Source organism: Varanus komodoensis, unplaced genomic scaffold, assembly GCF_004798865.1.
Source record: "Varanus komodoensis strain SLA01 unplaced genomic scaffold, ASM479886v1 scaffold35, whole genome shotgun sequence".
NCBI lineage: Eukaryota > Metazoa > Chordata > Lepidosauria > Squamata > Varanidae > Varanus > Varanus komodoensis.
In genome coordinates, this window is record NW_025335856.1 from 4,761,512 (window position 1) to 4,780,915 (window position 19,404).

Consider the following 19,404-nt stretch of genomic DNA (forward strand, 5'->3'; position numbering starts at 1 on the left):
CTGCTTGCTCCAGATGCCTTTTGTGAGCTTGTGGGAGGATCTACATCCAGCCAAGCCATTTATGTAGAATAGGTCTGTCTCGGCGACTGTCAGCTATGACCCTGAGATGGAGCCTCCATGGATGGCTGCAGTCTACATCAGCATAGCAGCCACTTAGGACAGGCCTTCACGCTCAGCTTTGGAACTTCCTGAGGTTTGAAGCAAGATGCTAAGGACCTTCATCTCACCCAACAGGGGAGAGACATGTCCTCTCCCTGCTGCAAGCATGTGCACGAATGGAATTGGTTGTCCATGTCTGGAAAAGCTTCATTTATTGAGTCAGAGAGCAGAAACAATCCCAGAAACACATTATGCACCGCAGTGCCCCATCAGCCCTGACACATTTGCCGGTTGATCGTGGTCTGCGTGAGACTGCCCAGCGACTGCTTGGCAACCAAGGCCATTTACTTTAATAAGGTTTGGTGTGTGCCTGCCTGGCAAACCAAATAAATGAATGGATTTATCAGAGCTGCTTGCAGGAAGCAATTTGCCGAGCTTTACAGAGTGCATCTGGGGTTTATATATAGCCATAGAGTCAGCGACGTATTTCAGTTTGTCTCATTGCATGGCTGTGCTGCCTTATAGCCCAAGCTGTCTGGGCAGTTTGCAGACAGCAAAATCCTGAAAAATACAATACTGTACTTGATGTAAACACTGCTTACACGTAAGCATATAAATAGGCAGTGAGTATTCACACTCCTTAAACAGTTTTAACAATCAACTGTAAGTAATCCAGGAGGCAAATTAAAAACCTCATCATGCATTGCCAAATGCCAGAGAATAGAAGAAGGTCTAAACCTGCCACCAGAAGTTAACTGTGGTGGACCTGGCTGGGACAACCATTCCATCATCGGAGCCACCACCAAGAAGGCCCTCTCCCCTTGGGCCACCTCCTGAGCCTCCCTTGGAGGAGGGCCATAGATGATCTGTGTAGTATATAGGCAGGGTCTTGCTGGGAGAGGGACTCTCTCATGTACTACCTTTCTGAGCTGTGTACCTTGCAAAGCAAAGGCTTCTGCTTCATGCCCAGCTCTTAGCCAGCCCTGCTTCTCTTGTCCAGGTGGGGCTTTAAGGCAGGGCAAGTGAAGTGCAGATCTGGATGCGCAGGTTGATCTCTGGGGAATGCACAGGTGTTTCCAGCTCCATACACAGCACTGAAATAGGCATTGCCCTGAACTTTCTAGATGAAGATGCTGAAACGAGGAACATCTAGGGCAGGGGCTGGCAATGTGGCAGGTCCCGGGGTCATTTTTCAGGTCCAGGACTTGTGTTATTTTTGATACGAGCTCTTATTAAAACAACAACAGGGGGCAAACCAGATTAGTAAGATGAAGTATTCCTTCTTGACCGACACTTAGGGGAAATGCTTCTTCTCAGATGACACAACAACACAGCTGTGTGTGTTCTAAAAAAAGAAAGTGTGATTCATGCTTCAGCACCACAGTTTGCTATGTATGTGGATGTTTGCAGCTGAGCAATAGATGAATCAACTGAAAATAGATTTATCAACCTAGATGTCTTTAAATTGGGTGGTGGTCTTAAGAGTTGGCCAACCCCAGTGGGTAGAAATGCGGCCAGTGGAGTGGCTGGAGCTGTTGCAATGCCTGTCACACGCCTACCCTTTGGATTGCTGCCAGTTGGTTGTGTTGTAGGAAGGGATTTAGGTGTGATGAAACCTCTAGCTATGATTGTCTGATTTGTCCTAATGACAAAGACGGTCCTTTGGGAACCACTGACTGAACTGTGGCCCCACAGACATGGGGGGCAGTCTTGTGAGTCTTTGAATACTGGCCATATACTAGGCTGCAAGCCTCGGCAAGGTTGCCATGAAGTGTTGTCGAACTTAGACACAATTGGAGCCGTTGCTGAGTGTCCTCCCCTTTGTGGTGTCTGTGCTAGGTTGCCAACCCAGATGGAGACTTGCGACTTACAGTTTTGAATTCCTCTGTGCTTGAGCGACCGCGTGCCCTGACTCTGGTACCTAAAGAAGGGTAAGTCTGAGCCCCAGAATAGCAGGCAGTGCAAGATGCGAGCCAGTGTGGCGTGGTGGTTAAGAGCGTGGGACTGGGACTCAGAGGATCCGGGTTCGAGTCCCCGCTCGGCCATGGAGCCCACTGGGCGACTTTGGGCCAGGCACAGACTCTCAGCCCAGCCTACCTCACAGGGCTGTTGTTGTGGGGATAAGATGGAGGAGGAGATGTGAGCTGCCTTGAGCCCTTTGTAGGAAAAAGGCAGGATAGAAATTGGAAAATTAAATAAATAAAATAAAAAAGTCTGGCTGAGCTTACGTGGTTGTTTTGGGGATGAGCAATCTGGCAATAGGAACAAAGTGCATTTTTGGGAAGTGTGAAGTGGTGCATTTTGGATGGATGATGTACCTCCCTCCCCCCTGGGTCAAGAGAGCCCACTTAGTAAGGGCTTTTTCACATTCCTTTTGCTCACCCTCAGCAGGGCATTTCGAGTTGGGAGCATGAAGTGGTATGTACTGGTCAGATTCCATCTGGCGTTCTGTGTCCAATTTGTGTCCAGAGTATGGAAACTGGGGTTAGAACCAAGTGCCAATCACCATCGTCAGAGCAAGTCAATATATTTGCAAAAATGTACAGCTGAAGGCAGATGCAGTTCATAAAACTGCCTTCCTCTTTCTGCAAAAGAACCTGGCTGATGTTTTTCAAGGGCACCAACATCTCGTTCCTTATCTGAGTTTTGGGAGCAGTGTCTGTGGCTAGGTCTGCAAAACACCAGCCCTCAAAGGCTGGGCTCTAAGCCAAAGCCTGGCGTTCATGCAACTCTAAACATCCCGGGGTGAAAGACCTTGGAGTTGCTTAGCTGATTTTTCCAGCAGCCGGAGCAGTTAGGCACCTTGCAACAGTGTGCTCATTCACAAGCAACCCAGCTGCTTAAAAAGCCGTAGGTGCTCATGCTGTGTCAATAGGATCGTTGCAAAGAAAGCTCACTGAGTCCCTGGTGGCCCACCATAGAAAGTCAGAGAACTGCATTCTGCTTGGCTCAGGCAAACCTGTGTCTGTTGGGTATTGTACGGTAACTCCCCTTGCGGCTTGCCTTCTTAGGCTGATGTTTTGGACAGACTGGGGGGACTCCAAGCCCGGCATTTACCGGAGTGAGATGGATGGTTCTTCGGCCACTTGCATTGTCTCCGAGGGAGTGAGGTGGCCCAATGGCATTTCTGTGGATGAGCACTGGATTTACTGGACAGAAGCCTACATGGACAGAATTGAGCGCATTGACTTCAACGGCAAGCAGAGATCGGTCATTTTGGATAGCCTGCCCCATCCCTATGCAATCGCTGTGTTTAAGGTAGTTTTGAAATGCATCTGCTTAGGGGGAAGCTTCTATCCATTGAAAGTGTTTCTTTGTGGAGCCAAAGACTGTCTCTACTCAAGGCTGTCGAGCAGACGTATCTGCTTTGGGTTTTGTTGCAGAATTCAGATCTGAGCAATACCTGAAGAGCACATTCTTTCCTGATTTTCCACCACATAACCTCTAGGTGGTGCTGTGGTAGAGCAGAATACATGTAAATACTCAAGTGGAAAAAGTGGTTTCTCTCTCCTTCATAAAGCAATACTGGCTTTTCCCCGCTCTTAAAAAAAGAAAAGAAAAAACTTGCTGAAAATTGCCTTTAGACACTGAAGCAAAACCAGAGGGTCATATTTTCTGAAGAACCCATAAATGACTGTGAGTAGGGAATGACAAGCATGCAAGAATTGTCTCATGTGGAGACAATTGACTCATGCACCGGAAGTTCTATCAAAGAGTAGCTGGGACCTCCCATTAGTGCAGGGATGTTGAAAAAAGATCAGGCAGCAAGCGATGGGCTGCAGACTCGTTTTACCCAGCCAAAGCGACCCATAGGAGCATTGAGCTGTGTTGGCTGAGGATGGTGGGAGCTACTGCAATCCAGCCCACCTGGCGGACATAAGGTTGGGTGGCATGTAGAAGGTTCAAGCTTCAATCCCTGGGATCCTCCATTAGGAAAAAACCCTGGAGAGATGCTGTTGTCCGGGAGTGTGGCAATACTGGACCAGATGAACCAAGGGTCTAGTCCAGTGTAAGGCAGAACAGAAACCTTCCCTCCTCACAGTGGGTGGATGGGTGGGTAGAGGTGGTTGGTTGTCCTGCTGCAAAGAAGAAGCCAAATCTAATGTTCATGACTCTGACCTGTCAGCAGAGGCGTGAGAGGCTGCAGCAGTGCAAAAAGAATAGGTAGCATGCTTAAACATTTCCAGAAATGGAAAGCAGCTGCCTTTTCCTGTGTGGCTTCTTGTTTTGTGTGTAAGGACACTCTGAATGCTTGTGTGGGGAGGCGCTTTACCATATCTGGTTGTTAAGGGCAACTCTGTAACCTAGATTTTCATGTAAGCCACCAGAGGGGAATTGGAAACTGGCCAACTGAAGCAGAATCAGTCTTTAAGGCTGATTCACAAACATTAAATTCCTTCTGCATGTAATTTAGCTCACCCTGGCTTAAGCATTATGGGCCTGCGTTAACCCTTCCTTTCAGAAACAGCATGAAAGCAGAACTGGATTTTTAAAAACCCAGCAACTTAAGTAATACAAATCATGACGGATAGAAAGCCTCAAGGGTGCCAAGAAATATTTGCAAGCATAATTATGACAATGAGGTCACATTTGCATGTAACACTAAACTAGGATTCCTGGGTTAACAAACCATGTTGTGAGCAAGCATTGTGTTAGGCCTCTTTGCTCTTGCTCCATCTGCTTGCTGCTTGCTCACATTGTGGTCTGTTAAGCCAGGAATCCTAGCTTAGTGTTATGTGTGAAAATGGCCATTGCATAGGAAGTATTGCGATAGTAAATGTTCAATAACCTTAATAAGTCCATATATTTACTTATTTTTATTTATATGTACTATAAATATGTGCCACTCCATATCTAGAGTGATAATATTTAGAGCAGAGGTGTCCAACCTGTGGCCCAACATGAAATCATTAATTTACTTAAAACATTGAGGTTTTTTTTTTGTGATTTTTTCTGTTTGTAACTCGACTGAGCAGTTCTCAGGTGTGAACTTTGTAGATGATAGCATCGTGTTGCAATGTTACATAAAATGAATGTATGTGTGCTCTCGTTATTTGTACACATGGTGGTGGCAGTTATCATAAAAATTATGCACAGACCTTTTCCTTTTTGCTCATCAGCTTTTGTTAGGGTTTGTGTATTTAACGTGCGGCCCAAGACTATTTCTCTGCTCCTAATGTGGCCCAGAGAAGCCAAAAGGTTGGACATCTCTGACTTAGAGAGATACCTGTTTTGTTGGGTTTGGTGCTTTGGGGGTTGGGTGTTGTTAATTTTTTTAAAAAATATCTACAGCCATAATTCTTCACTAAACGTTATTGCTTAAAAAGGGCTCCCACATGTCGGAGCAGGGCTGGCTTGTGCCAGGGGTCAGACTAGATGGCCCAGGAGACCCCTTCTGACTTGCTCTGTTTCTGGTTTCTATGTTATTGCTATCCAGAATGACATCTATTGGAATGACTGGTCACAGCTCAGCATCTTCAGAGCCTCCAAGCACAGTGGTGCTAGAATGGAGACCTTGGTGGACCACCTCAATGGTGTCATGGATATGAAAATCTTCTACCGTGGAAAGACAGCAGGTATTTCTGTTCCACCGATGGACATTCCCTGCTTGTTCTGTTAGTTGCCTCATGCAGCTAACCTGTTTCTGTGCCTACATATTAAGGCAGATAAATAAATGGTACACCTGTCTGTACATCATTTTATACGTCAAGTTTGAAAATGAGCCCCATCCAGCCCTCATTTCAGGGTGCAGAATGGGAGGTGGGAAAGAAGTACATATTTCAGTCATTTGCAGAATGGAAGATGGAAGCACGTCTGTCCAGGTAAGGAGGCAAATCTGGAAGGCTCTAAGCTCACTTCAATAGTGTGAACCCTGCTTTACTGAATTTTAGTTGCCTGCCAAAAACTTTTCTTCTTTGGCACACCTATGGCACTGCTTAAACCATCTATATTGACAGCACTGCTTTTAATTTACTAATTTTGTTAATTTATGTTTTTGTTTGATAATACCTATTGTGTTTTACCATGTTATTTATTGTAATATTTTAACTGTATTATTTTATTCAGTGTTGTTACTGACCCTTTACTTGCAATGGCCACCCGGAGAGCATGATGCTAACAGGTGGCTTTTATCCATATTAAATAAATGAATAGGTAAATAAATGGGCATTCATGTCATGCAGGACCTTTTCTGAGTAGCTCCAGAGCGCCATGTCCATCTTTGGGTCTGCATCCAGGAAAGTGGGTTCTGGCAGAGCTGCCAGTCACCCTCAGTGGGGCAAAAGTAGTGTATGATGGGGAGCAGACAGGGCCTCGTTTCTACGGCAACACTCCAAGCTCAGGTGAGAAGCAGGGGCCATGGTGCAAGTCAAAACCAGGAGAGGCCTCAAGGCAGCAGTTGGGACCTTAAGCTAGTACAGGTGAGCCGCTCAGACTGAAGTACAAGCATGGAGACTGGAGCTTCCACATTCCAAAACAGAGGAGAAAATATTCTCAAGTGCCTGGAAAAATTTCCCCCATGCCCAGCACATTTCAGAATGGACTTCCTTCTACTGGAGCAGTGACTTTTCCTCCAGGTATGTCACAAAAAAACCTTTCCAATGCTGCTTCTGTCTTGAAATGCTCAGCAGCCCCCGAGGAAGCAAAGTCCTTTCCAAAACTAATTGGGCATCATAAAAGTGTATTTTTTAAATTTTCCAGGCACCCAAGCATATTTTCCCTTCTGTTTTGGGACACACAAGTATGTTCTCCTCTTGCTCTGCTTCCTTGGAGCTTTATGTGGGCCAAGGTTGGGTCTTGTGATCAGCTGCTGAAATGAATAACTGAATGAAGGGCCACCCCCCCACACACACACTTGCATTTATACTGTGCCCCTTCCTCCTCCTCCTCTTCCGGTCAGGGCAGAATGCCTGCGTCACCAGCCCCTGCAGCGTGCTGTGCCTGCCGAGGTCAAACAACAGTCGGAGCTGCAAATGCCCGGAGGCGGTCTCCCACCACATGCTTCCCTCAGGGGAGATGAGCTGTGATTGCCCACCTGGGTATCTCCTGAAGAACGCTACCTGCGTCAAGGAAGGTAAGCCAGGCACACCTGGGCTCTGCTGCGATTTATGGTGGGAAAATCGGTCCTGCATAATCTAGAAATCAGGGCTTCTTAAGCATGCAAGTCCATCTGGACTGCAGAGTCCACAGTAATTCACTCTGGAGGGAACTGCATTCCTGGGAGAGGGCGAAGTCTTTGTGATGCCCTTACTGGACCAGTTCCCAGGATTTGGGGGGCATAAGAAAAGCTGTGGAAGTGAAACTGATGTGCAGATTGTTCTGTGAATTGGTGCATGGTCTGACTGTGTCCAAAGAGATGCAACAGTAGGATTGACGTAAGCCTGATCCTATCCCACCAGTGACTTGGTGATAAAGGGCAGATTCTGCCTTCTCTTAACTGCATTTCTGTAAGAGTGTTGGGCTGCGACTCAGGAGACCTGAGTTCTAGTCCCCATTCAGGCATGAAGACAACCGGGTGACTCTCAGCTAGTCACAAATTCTTAGCCAAAAGCACATGAGGGAGCTGATGTGAGGGTGAAAAAGAAAGGAGGAGGAAGATGGGCACGCTTCCTTGGTGAAGCCGGCGAGAAGTGGACCAGAGAAGTACATATTGTTCTGTCGCATTGCAACTTCAGTAGAGACTTTTGGAAGCCTTCAAATGATGAGTTGTGCAGAAAAGGCTATTCAAGGGAGGCTTTTTGAAAATCACCCTGTATTCAATGGAAAATTACCCTATATTAGGGTTAGGGGTGAGCACCAGGGTAGGGTTAGGGTTAGAAAAACAAGGGGTCCTGGCATGATTCTGATGGTCGGAATGTGTCCAGAATGGGCAGAAATGATGAGCTGTGCAGAAAAATCTACTCAAGGCTTTTTCAAAATCGCCCAGTTTTCAATGGAATTTTTGCCCTACATGAGGGTTAGGGGTGTGCACCAGAGTAGGGTTAGGGTTAGAAAAACAAGGGGTCCTGGTATGATTTTGCTGCTTGGAATGTGTTTAGAATGGGCAGAAATGGTGAGCTATGCAGAAAAAGCTACTCAAAGAAGGCTTTTTCAAAATCGCCCTCTTTTCAATGGAAATTTAGCCCTGATTGGTGCCTCTATTCTGCATCATTTTTCCACACTCCCAGAAGCCGAACTTACCTATCCTTTACAAAGGTGGGAGTGATTGTTATCACACGTGTCATTCTGGGCAAAATGTGTCATTCTCCCAGCTAAGCATCCCTTGTCTTATTTATCCCCACACCATGGAACATTGAGCGTCTTCTTTCCGCTTTGGAGAATGTGAGGAGGACAGGAGTAAGAAATGAGAAGGATAAAATTAGAGACTGGCAAATTACCAGTCTGAGCTGCTCATGAAACACTGTGGCATGGAATAGCCTGTTTGGTCTTCCAGACCGGCATACCTTTTTCAAAATACTCCATTCCCTTTCCAGTTCAGCCCTGGCCCCACCCTGGTAACAGGCAGTCGGCATCCTGCAGGCGTTCAGCATGCTGCTCTTCTACCCCAGCCACTTCGGGTCTTTTATTCCTTCCCCCAAATTTCTGGTATCTGTAGGAACCTTGGCTGCTGATGCACCTCCCTGGCACAGGGGTAGCGTTGCTTTGGCTACACGAACAATGGTGCTTGGTTCTGAGCATTGGCGATACATGGGGCTCCGTGTGTTGATGGGGAGAGTGTGTGCTGGAGATCCACACAGGGCTGTGGCGGAGGTCATACGCCTCACGCCTTGGGAGCCATCGGGCCGTGGCCTCCTCATGGTGGAGTAGGGTTTCTCGGTCCTCTTATGGTGAGCTGCTAGGATCTTGTGCCTGAGTCCTGCCTCTTTTTAATAAGATAAATGCTGCTTTGTCAATTGGGCCCAAGTTGCGCTTTTCTTTGGATGCTTGTTTGCCTGCACTGGTTCCCTCATTGCCCCCTCTTTGCTGCTGTGTGCACCAGAAAACACCTGTCTCTCCAACCAGTACAGATGCTCAAATGGGAATTGCATCAACAGCATTTGGCAGTGTGACAACGACAACGACTGTGGAGACATGAGTGATGAGAAGAACTGCCGTAAGTGCCGTGAGCGGCTGCTGTTTCTTTCGCATGCCGGCTTGTGAGGTGCTTTGTCCAGGAGCGTGAGCAAGCGGGGGGGGGGGGGGTTTGCCCGGGGGGGGGGGGAGGGGGGGGGGGGGGGTTGTTCCCGGGACAGGAACAGAGGAGGGGTCTGAAAAAGGGGAGTAGGGAGGGTTCTGTTTCTGCTCTCAGGAGCAGGGCTGCCATCTAAGACGGCTTTTCCCAACCTTCCATCCTCCAGATTACAGTGGCTGGAAGATTCTGGGAATCATTGTCCAACAAATTTTGAGTGCACCAGTTTAAGGCAGGCTGTCCTAAGGGACTTGGTTTCATGGGATTCGTGGGGAAGCTCGATTGTACTGGGGAACTGAAAGGACAAAAGAGAGAGGATGGCTCTGGAGAATGGGAGAAAGGAAAATGCTCTGCGCCCCAGGTTAAGCTTAACAAATCTGCTGCCATCTGCCGTTGACTTACCAGGATTCTCGTGCATTCTTCCCTTCCAACAGCAACAACCCTGTGTGATGCCGACACCCAGTTCCGCTGTCACGAATCGGGGACCTGTATCCCTCTGTCCTACAAGTGTGACCTGGAGGACGACTGTGGGGACAACAGCGATGAAAGCCACTGCAGTAAGCAGGGCCACACAACCCGTGCCTGTGTCACATTTTCTGCACATTGTGACCCCTGCACATTGGCAGTTGCCCAGGAGCCACACGTGTGCACAGAAGGCCATGCCGCTCCCCAGTGTGGACCCACAGCAAGCGAGCTGTGTGGGCCCCGTGGAAAAGCAGGGGCAGCTGTGGACTTGCACCGCCACTCCTGCCATGGGCGACTGTCCCGGGCACGCTAGATCATGCGCTGGCCACCATTCCCACTGTGAGCAGCAGGTCCCATTGGAGGCCTCTGATGCAGCCCAAGCAGACGGAGAAGGACATCCGGTCTGTGACCTTTCACACTCTCTGACCCCTCGGATGGCTCTGTACAGAGAGGAGCTGTGTGACACCTGCCTTGTTGCCCACTGAGACACTCTGCTCTTCCAATTCCCATTTTACAAATACCTGAATTTTCCTAACTGGCAGCTGGGATCATCTTAAAGCCAAGTGGGAGGCTTTCCATGCTGCCATCTCAGTTTCTGATCACCTCTTGAAGGCAGGTAGAGCTCACCCGTGCATTCTCTTCCACCTTCCCTTCCTGGGACCAATTCTTTGCTCTGTTGGCAGAAGCCCACCGGTGCCGAGATGATGAGTTCAGCTGCAACTCCGGGATGTGCATCCGCCTCTCATGGAAATGTGATGGAGATAATGATTGCCGGGACTGGTCGGACGAGGCAAACTGCACTGGTAAGGGAAGCGCCTTTCCCTTTTCATTTAGGAGAATCGATAAGCCCTTGGTGGGAATTGCTGATTAATAGACATCAGTGACTGTAAGCATTAGTAGCTTCTTTGGCATTGATTTGACCTCTCTCTTCCCTTTCCTCTCCTCTTCCCCTGAACTTATTGTACATCAAGGGGAAAATGAGTCCTCTTTACAGGCCCGTAACAGATTATTCCATTGTCAATTTATATATTGGCATAGGAAAAATGTCAAGGTATGAATCTTAAAGCTGGTAAAAATGTTCTTAAGGCTAGAATCCAACATTTAGTGCCCACAAACCTCATTCCAAATAAATGTCAACATGCATCTTCCACGCTGCCCGGGGCGCAACAGGGCATTGGGTGGTGGGGCAATGCAGGAGAATGGCAAATGCTAGAACAAGTGCCGATGAAAACCCTGCCGTGGCCATCTCCAGGCAGCAGCAGGGAAAGGAAATGGGATATCTTGGGAATGTCCTTAGAAAAGGGCCTTTTGAAAAAGTTTGGCTTGGTTCTGTTTTGAAACAGAGGTGCCGAGGAGTCAGATGGACGCCTCTTTGGATGACAAGCAGATGCTCCACTCCGTGTATTTCTGCTCAATGAGGGGCAGCCGGGGTGTGATGTTTGGCTGCATTGGTGTTTAAGTCCCTAACAGCTCTCACAATGGGGACGTTGGTATTCTAGTGATGTGAATACTTTGCAGCAGCTTATCTTTCCTGCGAGCTTCCAAGAGCAAGTAATTATAGGACAGGAGCCTGCTCCGAAAAGCTGGCATTTCTTTCTTTTTCCAACTTTTATTTTGCTAAGCTCCAGCTTGAAATTATCTGCGGATAACAGCTACATTAGAAATAGTTCATCTGGCAGCTCTGCAGGCCAAATTGGTGCCTCTTATCAAAAATAATTACATTTCACAGTGAATACTTAATAGAATATTATGGCTGGAAGTGCAGTGACTTAGAATACCAGGTGCATGGCACTGGCCCGATGGTCCTGAGTAGCATGCAATTCAATTAAGATGAGCCTGCCTTTCCTTCCTGATAAAGAGGGATCTTTTTTGCAAAAAGAGAAGGTGCACCAAAAATAAGCCAGTAAGGGCTTAGGGCTTAGCAAGAGTCTAGTAAGGCTTAGCAAGAGTCAGTGCAGCGCAGGGCCACAAGGATGGTGGTCGTATGAGGTCTATACTATCTATGCAAGGATAGTCCTGTATGAGGTGAGACAGGGCACTGGGTCTCTTCAGCCTGGAGAAGAGGAGACTCCGGGGGGATCTGTTGGTGACATAGAGGTACATGAGGGGGTGTCACACGGAGGTGGGTGGAGACCTGTTCTCCCCTGCAGAGGAAGGCAGGACGCGCTCCAGTGGAGCCAAGCTCAGGAAATCAAGGTTCAGTTTGGATGTCAGGAAGTACTTCCTGGTGGTTAGGACCCCCCGGGCATGGAATGGGCTTCCACGGGAGGTGGTTGAGGCCCCATCGGTGCGGGTGTTCAAGGATAGACTGGACATGCCCATGGTAAGCACTTCATGAGCAGAGCCGGCTGGTGCCAGGGTCAGACTAGATGGCCCCTTCTGACTCACTCTGTTTCTGTTTTTCTAACCTGAAGGGCAGTGTCCAGTCCTGACTATCTGCATACAGGGCCCATTGCTCCTGCTGCTCCATGCCAGGAGACATGGCCCCCTCTCAGCCCTCTCTTCCTGTCTTTGCTTTCAGCTGTTTACCACACCTGCGAAGCCTTCAGTTTCCAGTGTCGAAACGGGCACTGCATCCCCCAGAGATGGGCGTGTGACGGTGATGCTGACTGCCAGGATGGGTCTGATGAAGACCCCGCCAGCTGCGGTACAGGGGAAGCACTCAGCCACTGGGAAAAGCCTCAGGATAGTTACCCATTGCCTAAGCCAAGGGTGGGGAAGCTCTGGGGAAAGGAGTGGGGGGTTCTAATGGCGCGTGGGACAAAACTTGTGCATTGCAGCTTAAATATCTTACTGGCAGTAACTTACTTATTGGCAGCAAGTTACAATCCAAATCGATAACAGGGTGTTTTCCCTTGTACAGCCCAGACTCATGCTTCCCTAAGAGGGCAATGAGCTGCCTCTTATAGGTTGGCCTGCTCAAGTATGATTTTTTTTTTAAGGTTAGGGGAATATTTACTTCTCTCTTTGTGGAGGAGGGTACCCAGAGTTGCTTTCTGGATTTTCTGCACCCTCTCTAAATCCAGTGCAGTTCTCTCTGATCAGAGGAGCTACAACCTGAGTTTAGTCTTGCTCGCTTTGCAGAATTGCCTGGTGTTTGGAACTTCTGCTCTGTTTAACTTATACCTCTCTGAAACATCCTTCAGAACTCTTGAATTTCCTTCCACTGCCCATGTTCTACCTTATCCTAGGGCAAGGGAATAGAAAGTCAGGAGTCTTAGATGAATAGTATGGACCATCCAGCCCTCATCCCTTGATTTAGGAGTCAGTGTTGGGAGAAAGCGAACAGTTTTCCCATTTCTGGGACAGCTTTCCCCAGCCTGGCCCTTTTTCCAGTTTTTGGCTCTTTCTTAACAATGGCTGCGCAATTCTCCATCCCAGCCTGTCTCCATGCATCATGTATGCAGGCACTCCAAAAGGTGTAGCACAGGTGTTTACTTTGTGTGCATTTTCTTCCTTTTTTCCAACTGGGATTGTACAGAGACAAAGTGCAATGGATTCCAGTGCCCAAACAGGACCTGCATCCCTTCCAGCAAGCGGTGTAATGGAGTGCGCGACTGCTCCGACGGCTCCGATGAACAGCACTGTGGTGAGCGCACCTCTGGGCCGCTGGTTGCTCCACCTCCCCACTATAAAATGTGGGAAGCCTCTTCTGTGCCACCCGTGGGCAGGTGGACACAACAGCCCCAAAGCTTCCCGGGGAAATGGGAGACTCTGTGGGACCCCCTTCAGCATCTTCCCTCGTCTGGCCCTTTGCCCACTACGCCGCCTTCCCCTGCCGGGTACCAGTTATGTCACGCTGTGGATAGAGAAGGACAGGGAAAAGAGGAACAGAGAGAAAACTGCTGGAAGACTCTGCTAAGGCAGATCTGGCTCTGCTATAGGCCTGTTTGTCATTGGGGCAGAGTCTTCCTCTGTCTTAAATTATCCCCCTGAAGCAAAGCACATTTGGTGATTCGTCGTGAATGAGGGTGGTACAGAGGTGAAAAAGTGATCATCCAAAGAGATGCTGGCACATAAATGTGCTGCTGGGATGGGGGAGCCGATCGTTCCTTCCCCATTTATTTTCCCCTGGTTTTTTCTCCTTGCTTCCACTGTCCGCAGAGCCCCTCTGCACGCGATACATGGATTTTGTGTGCAAGAACCGGCAGCAGTGTTTGCTGCGCTCCATGGTGTGTGACGGCACCGTGCATTGTCGGGATGGTTCGGATGAAGACTTTGCCTACGCCGGATGCTGTAAGCCGGGAACGCTGGCAGTAAAATGTGGTTTTCTTGGGAGGAGAGAGCTTGGTGGCCATGGGCACCCCGTTCTAAATGCACTCCATGCTTTGGAACTGGGTACCTGCTCATTCAGGAGTAGCAGCAACATGGATGAATCTTGTTGATCCAAGTTGTTCCAAGGCAACCTTTCCAAGTCTGGGGGTTATGGGAGTTGTAGTCCAGCAATGTGGAAGGCTCTAGATTGGGAAGGCTGTTCTGTGGTGTAGTGGATGGACCGAGGGTCAAAAGAAGCACAAAGGATAGGAAAACACTCTAGTAGTGTTGATTGATTTATTTCATTTCTCTAGGGCCCAATAGGCAAAGCTTTCTGGGGGAGATGGAAATAACCATAGTATCACAAATACAGATCATAAAATGCAACAGAGAATGTAGATAAAATTTAAAACACGCTAAACACTAGAAACCATTTCAGTAAAATGCTGGGTGTGTTAAGGAGTCGGCTAGCAGAAATGCCTTTAGCTACCATTCAGCTGGTGCTAGAAAGGTGAAAATGTTGGCACCAGGCAGACTTTGCCGGGGAAACACAGATTTTGGGACTGCTGCTCAGCTGCGCAGCTCAGTGAGTGATCTGCAGCCCAGTCACATCTCTCAGCCCAACCTACCTGTCCAGGTTTTTGTTCTGGTAAAAGTGAGGGCAGGGAGAAGGGAAGGAAAGGGCCCAGTAGCCCTTTGGTGGAGGGACAAGGATAAAAAATACATGATGATGAGAAAATTTATGATGAAAAATTAGTGAGGATGGGGATGATAAAACTGAGATGCTGCTACCTGCATTTGAACAGGCATTATGGTTCCCCAAACCTTCTTTTAATCTCTGCTGGAGAAGACACTCTTTTCTGGTCCCATCCTCCTTGTCAACACACTTGGCAAAAAAGCCCCCTGGGAATGCAGTTTTCCCAAGAGCTACTTCAGTCTCAGTAATCACTGGGGAAACGGCTTTTCCCGTGGGCTGTTTGCACCTGGTGTTTTGCTCAAGATCCACTCAAAAATAGCTGAAGCCAATCTTGGTTTGGTTTGGGTGGGGGAAGAGCTTGGCTCATTCCCAAGTCCTTCCAGCTCAAGCCAGGCAGGGGAGTTCTCCCTTCTTGCAAAATGTTATCTTTCCATCAGTTTCTGGCAGTCTCTTGTTCCATTCATCCCCCCGCTCTTCTTTTTAGGTACTGTTTTCCACTAAATAGGGGTATTCTGCCCAGGCTGTGTACACACTGCACCTTAAAACCAATCAGTCCATCACTCAGTCAAACATTTGTCCAAGGCAGCCCTAATTCAGCTCCAAGAAAAGCTGAGTTTTGCAATGCATTGTACAGATTGTGTTTATTCACATATCTGTGCTTATTTTGCATAATTTAAAACACAATGCCATGCATGTTTAGACAGAAAAAATTATGTGATTCCCACCATCAGTGACTGGAGTGAGCTGAAAATCGTAGGATTTTATTTTTCTGTCTAAACATGCGTAAGATTGTGCCCACATCCTACTTCTGTTTGGTGGGGAAGAGTGTTCATGGAAATGCTTGTCATTGCCCACAAGTTTTTCAAGCCTGTCTTTAGTCTTAAGGACTAGAAACTTGACGTCTTGAAAGTTAATACAAGTCAAAGCTGAGATGGAGTGTTGGTGTAGACTAATTTGTGGAAAAGGATAGCCTTGCTTTGTCTCTCTCCGGCACTCACTGCAATGGGAGGTGAATGATACTTGCAGCCTTGTAAGGAAAGCAAGAAGGTAATTAACTTTGAACCTTCTGAAGTACCACGTCAAGGAGATTACCTGGATGCTGGATTCTGTCTTCTGCAGTCCGTTCAGGCATCTCAAGGTGTGATGTAGGATCATGTAGCACCAGTTTAGGGTTAGTTGCAACAGAATAACGCAAATACAAGCGGCACACGGGGCCTCCTGGGCCTTTGCTGGCACGCGACTTCCCTGGAACGATCGCCTTTGCAAGTGTGAGGCTAACCCCATAGAGCCTCTGGCTAGGGAGGCAGAAGCACAGAAGATGCAACCTGCCGGCTTTTTCCCTTTTGAAACCAGCTCTCTTCTTGCAGCCCAAGAGCCTGAGTTCCGCCGCACCTGCGACCAGTTCAGCTTTCGCTGTCAGAACGGCGTTTGCATCAGTTTAGTGTGGAAATGTGACGGCATGGATGACTGTGGTGATTACTCGGATGAGGCCAACTGTGGTGAGCGGTTCCAGGCATCTTTTGGAAGATTTTATATCCGGGCTTTGTCCTCTTCGGGGGACCCCAGGCGGCATGCGTCAGCCGTCTCCCTCTCCATTTGATCCCCACAATAATCCTGTGAAGTGGGCGAGGCTGAGAGCCCAGGCACTGGCCCAGAGCCAGCCGGTGAGCTTTGTGGCTGAGTGCAGACCAATGTGGATCTCCTGCGTCCCGGTCCAGCCCCTTAGCCCTGCGGAGCCAGTCCGGCTGTCTAAAGCGGAAATCCAAAGAATGGGTGAGGAGCAGCCCCCTCAGAAGTTCAAGAGAAGGCCGAGCTCGTTTGGGGTGCGCTTCCTGCCCAGATGGAGCACTCAGCTTTTCTGGAGAGCATCTCTGGCCCCGTTTCTCACCCTTCTTTGCCAGTTTGCTTGCTTGCATGTTCAGAAAGCTCCCAGATTCAGAACAGCCCCATTAATGCCAGCCTCTGGCTATACGAGATTATCATGCCCATATTGGCTGCAGGTGATGGTAGTTGTAGTCCAACATATCCAAAAGGAACTCAATTAAGGAACATTGACTCATTTTAGGTGTAGCACCCAAGGGTGTCTGCAGAATATTTTAAAGTTTTTGTTTAAATGTTTTCCCATCTTTTGAAAAAGGTATATGATAAACCAGTGTGGAATGTGTGGAACTTTTTGGCAACAGAAGTGGACTAAATATCCAAATAAGAATCTGTCTGAAAGAATTGCTTTCTAGGGTAGGAGTGTTCATCCTTCCAGCATTAAAATAACAGTCCTTTAGCTGTCAAGAAGGTATGGAGAATCAATTCACAATTAATATGAGTTAATTTTGATGAAGCTGGTCCATGATTTAAAGAGTATGTACATCAATAGATACTAAGCACTGTTCTGGTACAAACCTCCTAAAAAGAAGCAGGTCCTGGACTTTGCCGAAACACTTAGCCAAATAAGAGAATCCCTTACTAAAGAGAAGTTGCTGTGTACAGTAGGCATGGAACGGATGCTCTGGCCAGGTAGGACACCGTAAGAGCTGTAGACAAGGCAGGTAAATGCCAGAGTGGTGATCAACTGGTGACACATGTTGTAGTGGTGCCCATAGGTCCGTAAAGGCTGGGTAACCTTGGCCTGGCTAGTTGGGCCATTTCGGTTTTTCTGGGTAGGTTGAAGCTGGTGGGAGCTAACGGGAAGTTTTTGTCCTTACCAGAAAACCCAACTGAAGCCCCCGTCTGCTCTCGGTACTACCAGTTCCAGTGCGACAACGGGCACTGCATCCCGAACAGGTGGAAATGTGATGAAGAAAATGACTGCGGGGATTGGTCCGATGAGAAGGCCTGTGGAGGTAGGTGGATTCCTTTCCAGATACTCAGCGGGACAAACAGAGGCCCCTCCGAGGGCATGGAGTCCTGAGCCGGCCCTGTCAAGGCAGCCTCTGCCTGCCAGTTGGAGGCTCCCAGGACCAGAGACTGAGGGCTCTTGAACAGCACATCTGAGTCCCGGGCAGCCAGGGTCAGGGAGGCCCCAGAGAGTGGGGTCCAGTCTGTCTCTTTGGCCCAACAAAAGGACCAGGCTCTCGTGGCCTGTCCAGGTGGAACAGGGTGAGCGGGACTGGCTTTTTGAGGGTCATGGCAACTCTCTGCCTCCCACCTTGGGAAGGTTACTTTACTTTATGTACAACATCTAAGAGAGATGCCATTTTAAAGTGGGGAGGAGGAAGAGGAGATTCCTGACCACCACCCCTTCACTGCCTCTCTTCTTTCCTGGTAGAAAGTAACCAAGCAGGTCAACCAGGCCACGGGAGAGGATTTTCAGCTTTTCAGAATGGGGGAAAGCTTGGGAACGGTTGGTCCTCTGGAGAAATGGTTGTGAATCTTCCAGAGAGCATTGGGGGCATAGAACCGTGATAAAGAGGTGTTCTCATCTTGGGAAGGGTTATGGCAATCCAGGGAACCCCAGCAGAGAAGATCGGGACTCCCATGTGGGCCAAATTGGCCAGAAATTCAGCGCCTCTGATGTATGTGGGAACGGTCGAGGAGAACCCCTCCATTTCGATGCACTGTCCCAGAAGGCCAGATGTTGCGGGGAAATGGCAGAGAAAGGGCTGCTGGTGTTATGCCCCGCTTTTCCAAAGCCTCCGTTTTGTCTGCTGTCGGATATCATGGCCCCATCTGCAGCACATTTCCAAAGTCTGTTGCTGGTCTACTTTTAGATTTGGCAGTCATCCCTGTGACCACATCTGCCCCTGCCACATGTTCACCCAACCATTTCCGATGTAACAGCGGTGCTTGCATTATGAACAGCTGGGTCTGCGACGGATACCGAGACTGTGCAGACGGCTCGGATGAGGATGCTTGCCCTACCTCTTGTAAGGACCTCTCGCGACCTTCTGCCGCTTCGGTCAAGTTGCATGTGGCTCCATCTAGCTGTTCCTGCCCAGAGAAAGTACGGGAGGGATCAGAAAATGGGCAGGAACCGAAGGGAGTCATGAAGGCAGGTTAACAAAGTGGTTGCAGGGAATTCTGGGATTGCCGAAATGCTGGCCAGGAGGTCCTCACTGAGAAGTTCAGTTCAGGAAGAGCAGATGAGCTTCCCAGAATGCCTTGCATCCGGCAGCCATGTGAGGCTGTTGAGGTACAATCTAGAATTTGTTCTGTATCCGGGTGGACCTGACCAACACCCCTGATGTGGTGCTAGTTTGAAGCGAACGTTTCCTAGCCATGCCCCCAAGGGGAGCCCAAAATTCAGGTCCCAGCAGCTTCAGTCTCGACTAGGAGCAGGTCTTTTGCAGAGCTAGGAGGGCTTCCTTCCCCATTCAAGACTAAGTCACCCCTCCGTACTCTGGTTTGCAAAAGGGAAGACCGGATTGTTGCTGGGAAACTGCATTCCCCAGACCCCTGTGAGAATCACCACTAAGCTTGAAAGGAAGAGAGCGTGCTGAGGGGGTGGCCGAGCACCGCAGAGTCCCTGGTGATTGAAAAATTCCCAGTGCGGCCTCGGAGTGAGCCATGCCGGCCTCCACCTCTCCATACGGATGGGGTGAGCATCCTAGAAGACTTTTTGGGAATTGTGCAGGGATCGTTCATTAGAAAGCTTTCCTTGTCAAGGGAAAGGACTGGGGTAGCAAGGCCAGAAGCTCAGGCGTGTCAGCCTTCCGAAGGGAATGGCAAGGCAGAGGAAGATTTGCAGATTTAAAACAGGCTGAGCCTGCCATCTGCTGGTCTGAACGAT

The 19,404-nt window shown here is 48.7% G+C and overlaps 1 protein-coding gene across 1 annotated transcript in view; it reads left to right on the plus strand.

The window, feature by feature from the left end:
- SORL1 (sortilin related receptor 1) overlaps positions 1 to 19,404 on the plus strand; it is an 86,949-nt gene that overhangs the window by 41,532 nt on the left and 26,013 nt on the right. The window contains exons 19-31 of the mRNA XM_044439448.1: positions 1,939 to 2,030; positions 3,111 to 3,357; positions 5,537 to 5,675; positions 6,998 to 7,171; positions 9,077 to 9,190; positions 9,700 to 9,822; positions 10,414 to 10,533; positions 12,252 to 12,377; positions 13,212 to 13,319; positions 13,835 to 13,966; positions 16,049 to 16,180; positions 17,384 to 17,518; positions 18,386 to 18,541. Coding sequence (XP_044295383.1) covers positions 1,939 to 2,030; positions 3,111 to 3,357; positions 5,537 to 5,675; positions 6,998 to 7,171; positions 9,077 to 9,190; positions 9,700 to 9,822; positions 10,414 to 10,533; positions 12,252 to 12,377; positions 13,212 to 13,319; positions 13,835 to 13,966; positions 16,049 to 16,180; positions 17,384 to 17,518; positions 18,386 to 18,541 — 1,798 coding nt within the window. The remainder of the gene's footprint in view (positions 1 to 1,938; positions 2,031 to 3,110; positions 3,358 to 5,536; positions 5,676 to 6,997; positions 7,172 to 9,076; positions 9,191 to 9,699; positions 9,823 to 10,413; positions 10,534 to 12,251; positions 12,378 to 13,211; positions 13,320 to 13,834; positions 13,967 to 16,048; positions 16,181 to 17,383; positions 17,519 to 18,385; positions 18,542 to 19,404) is intronic.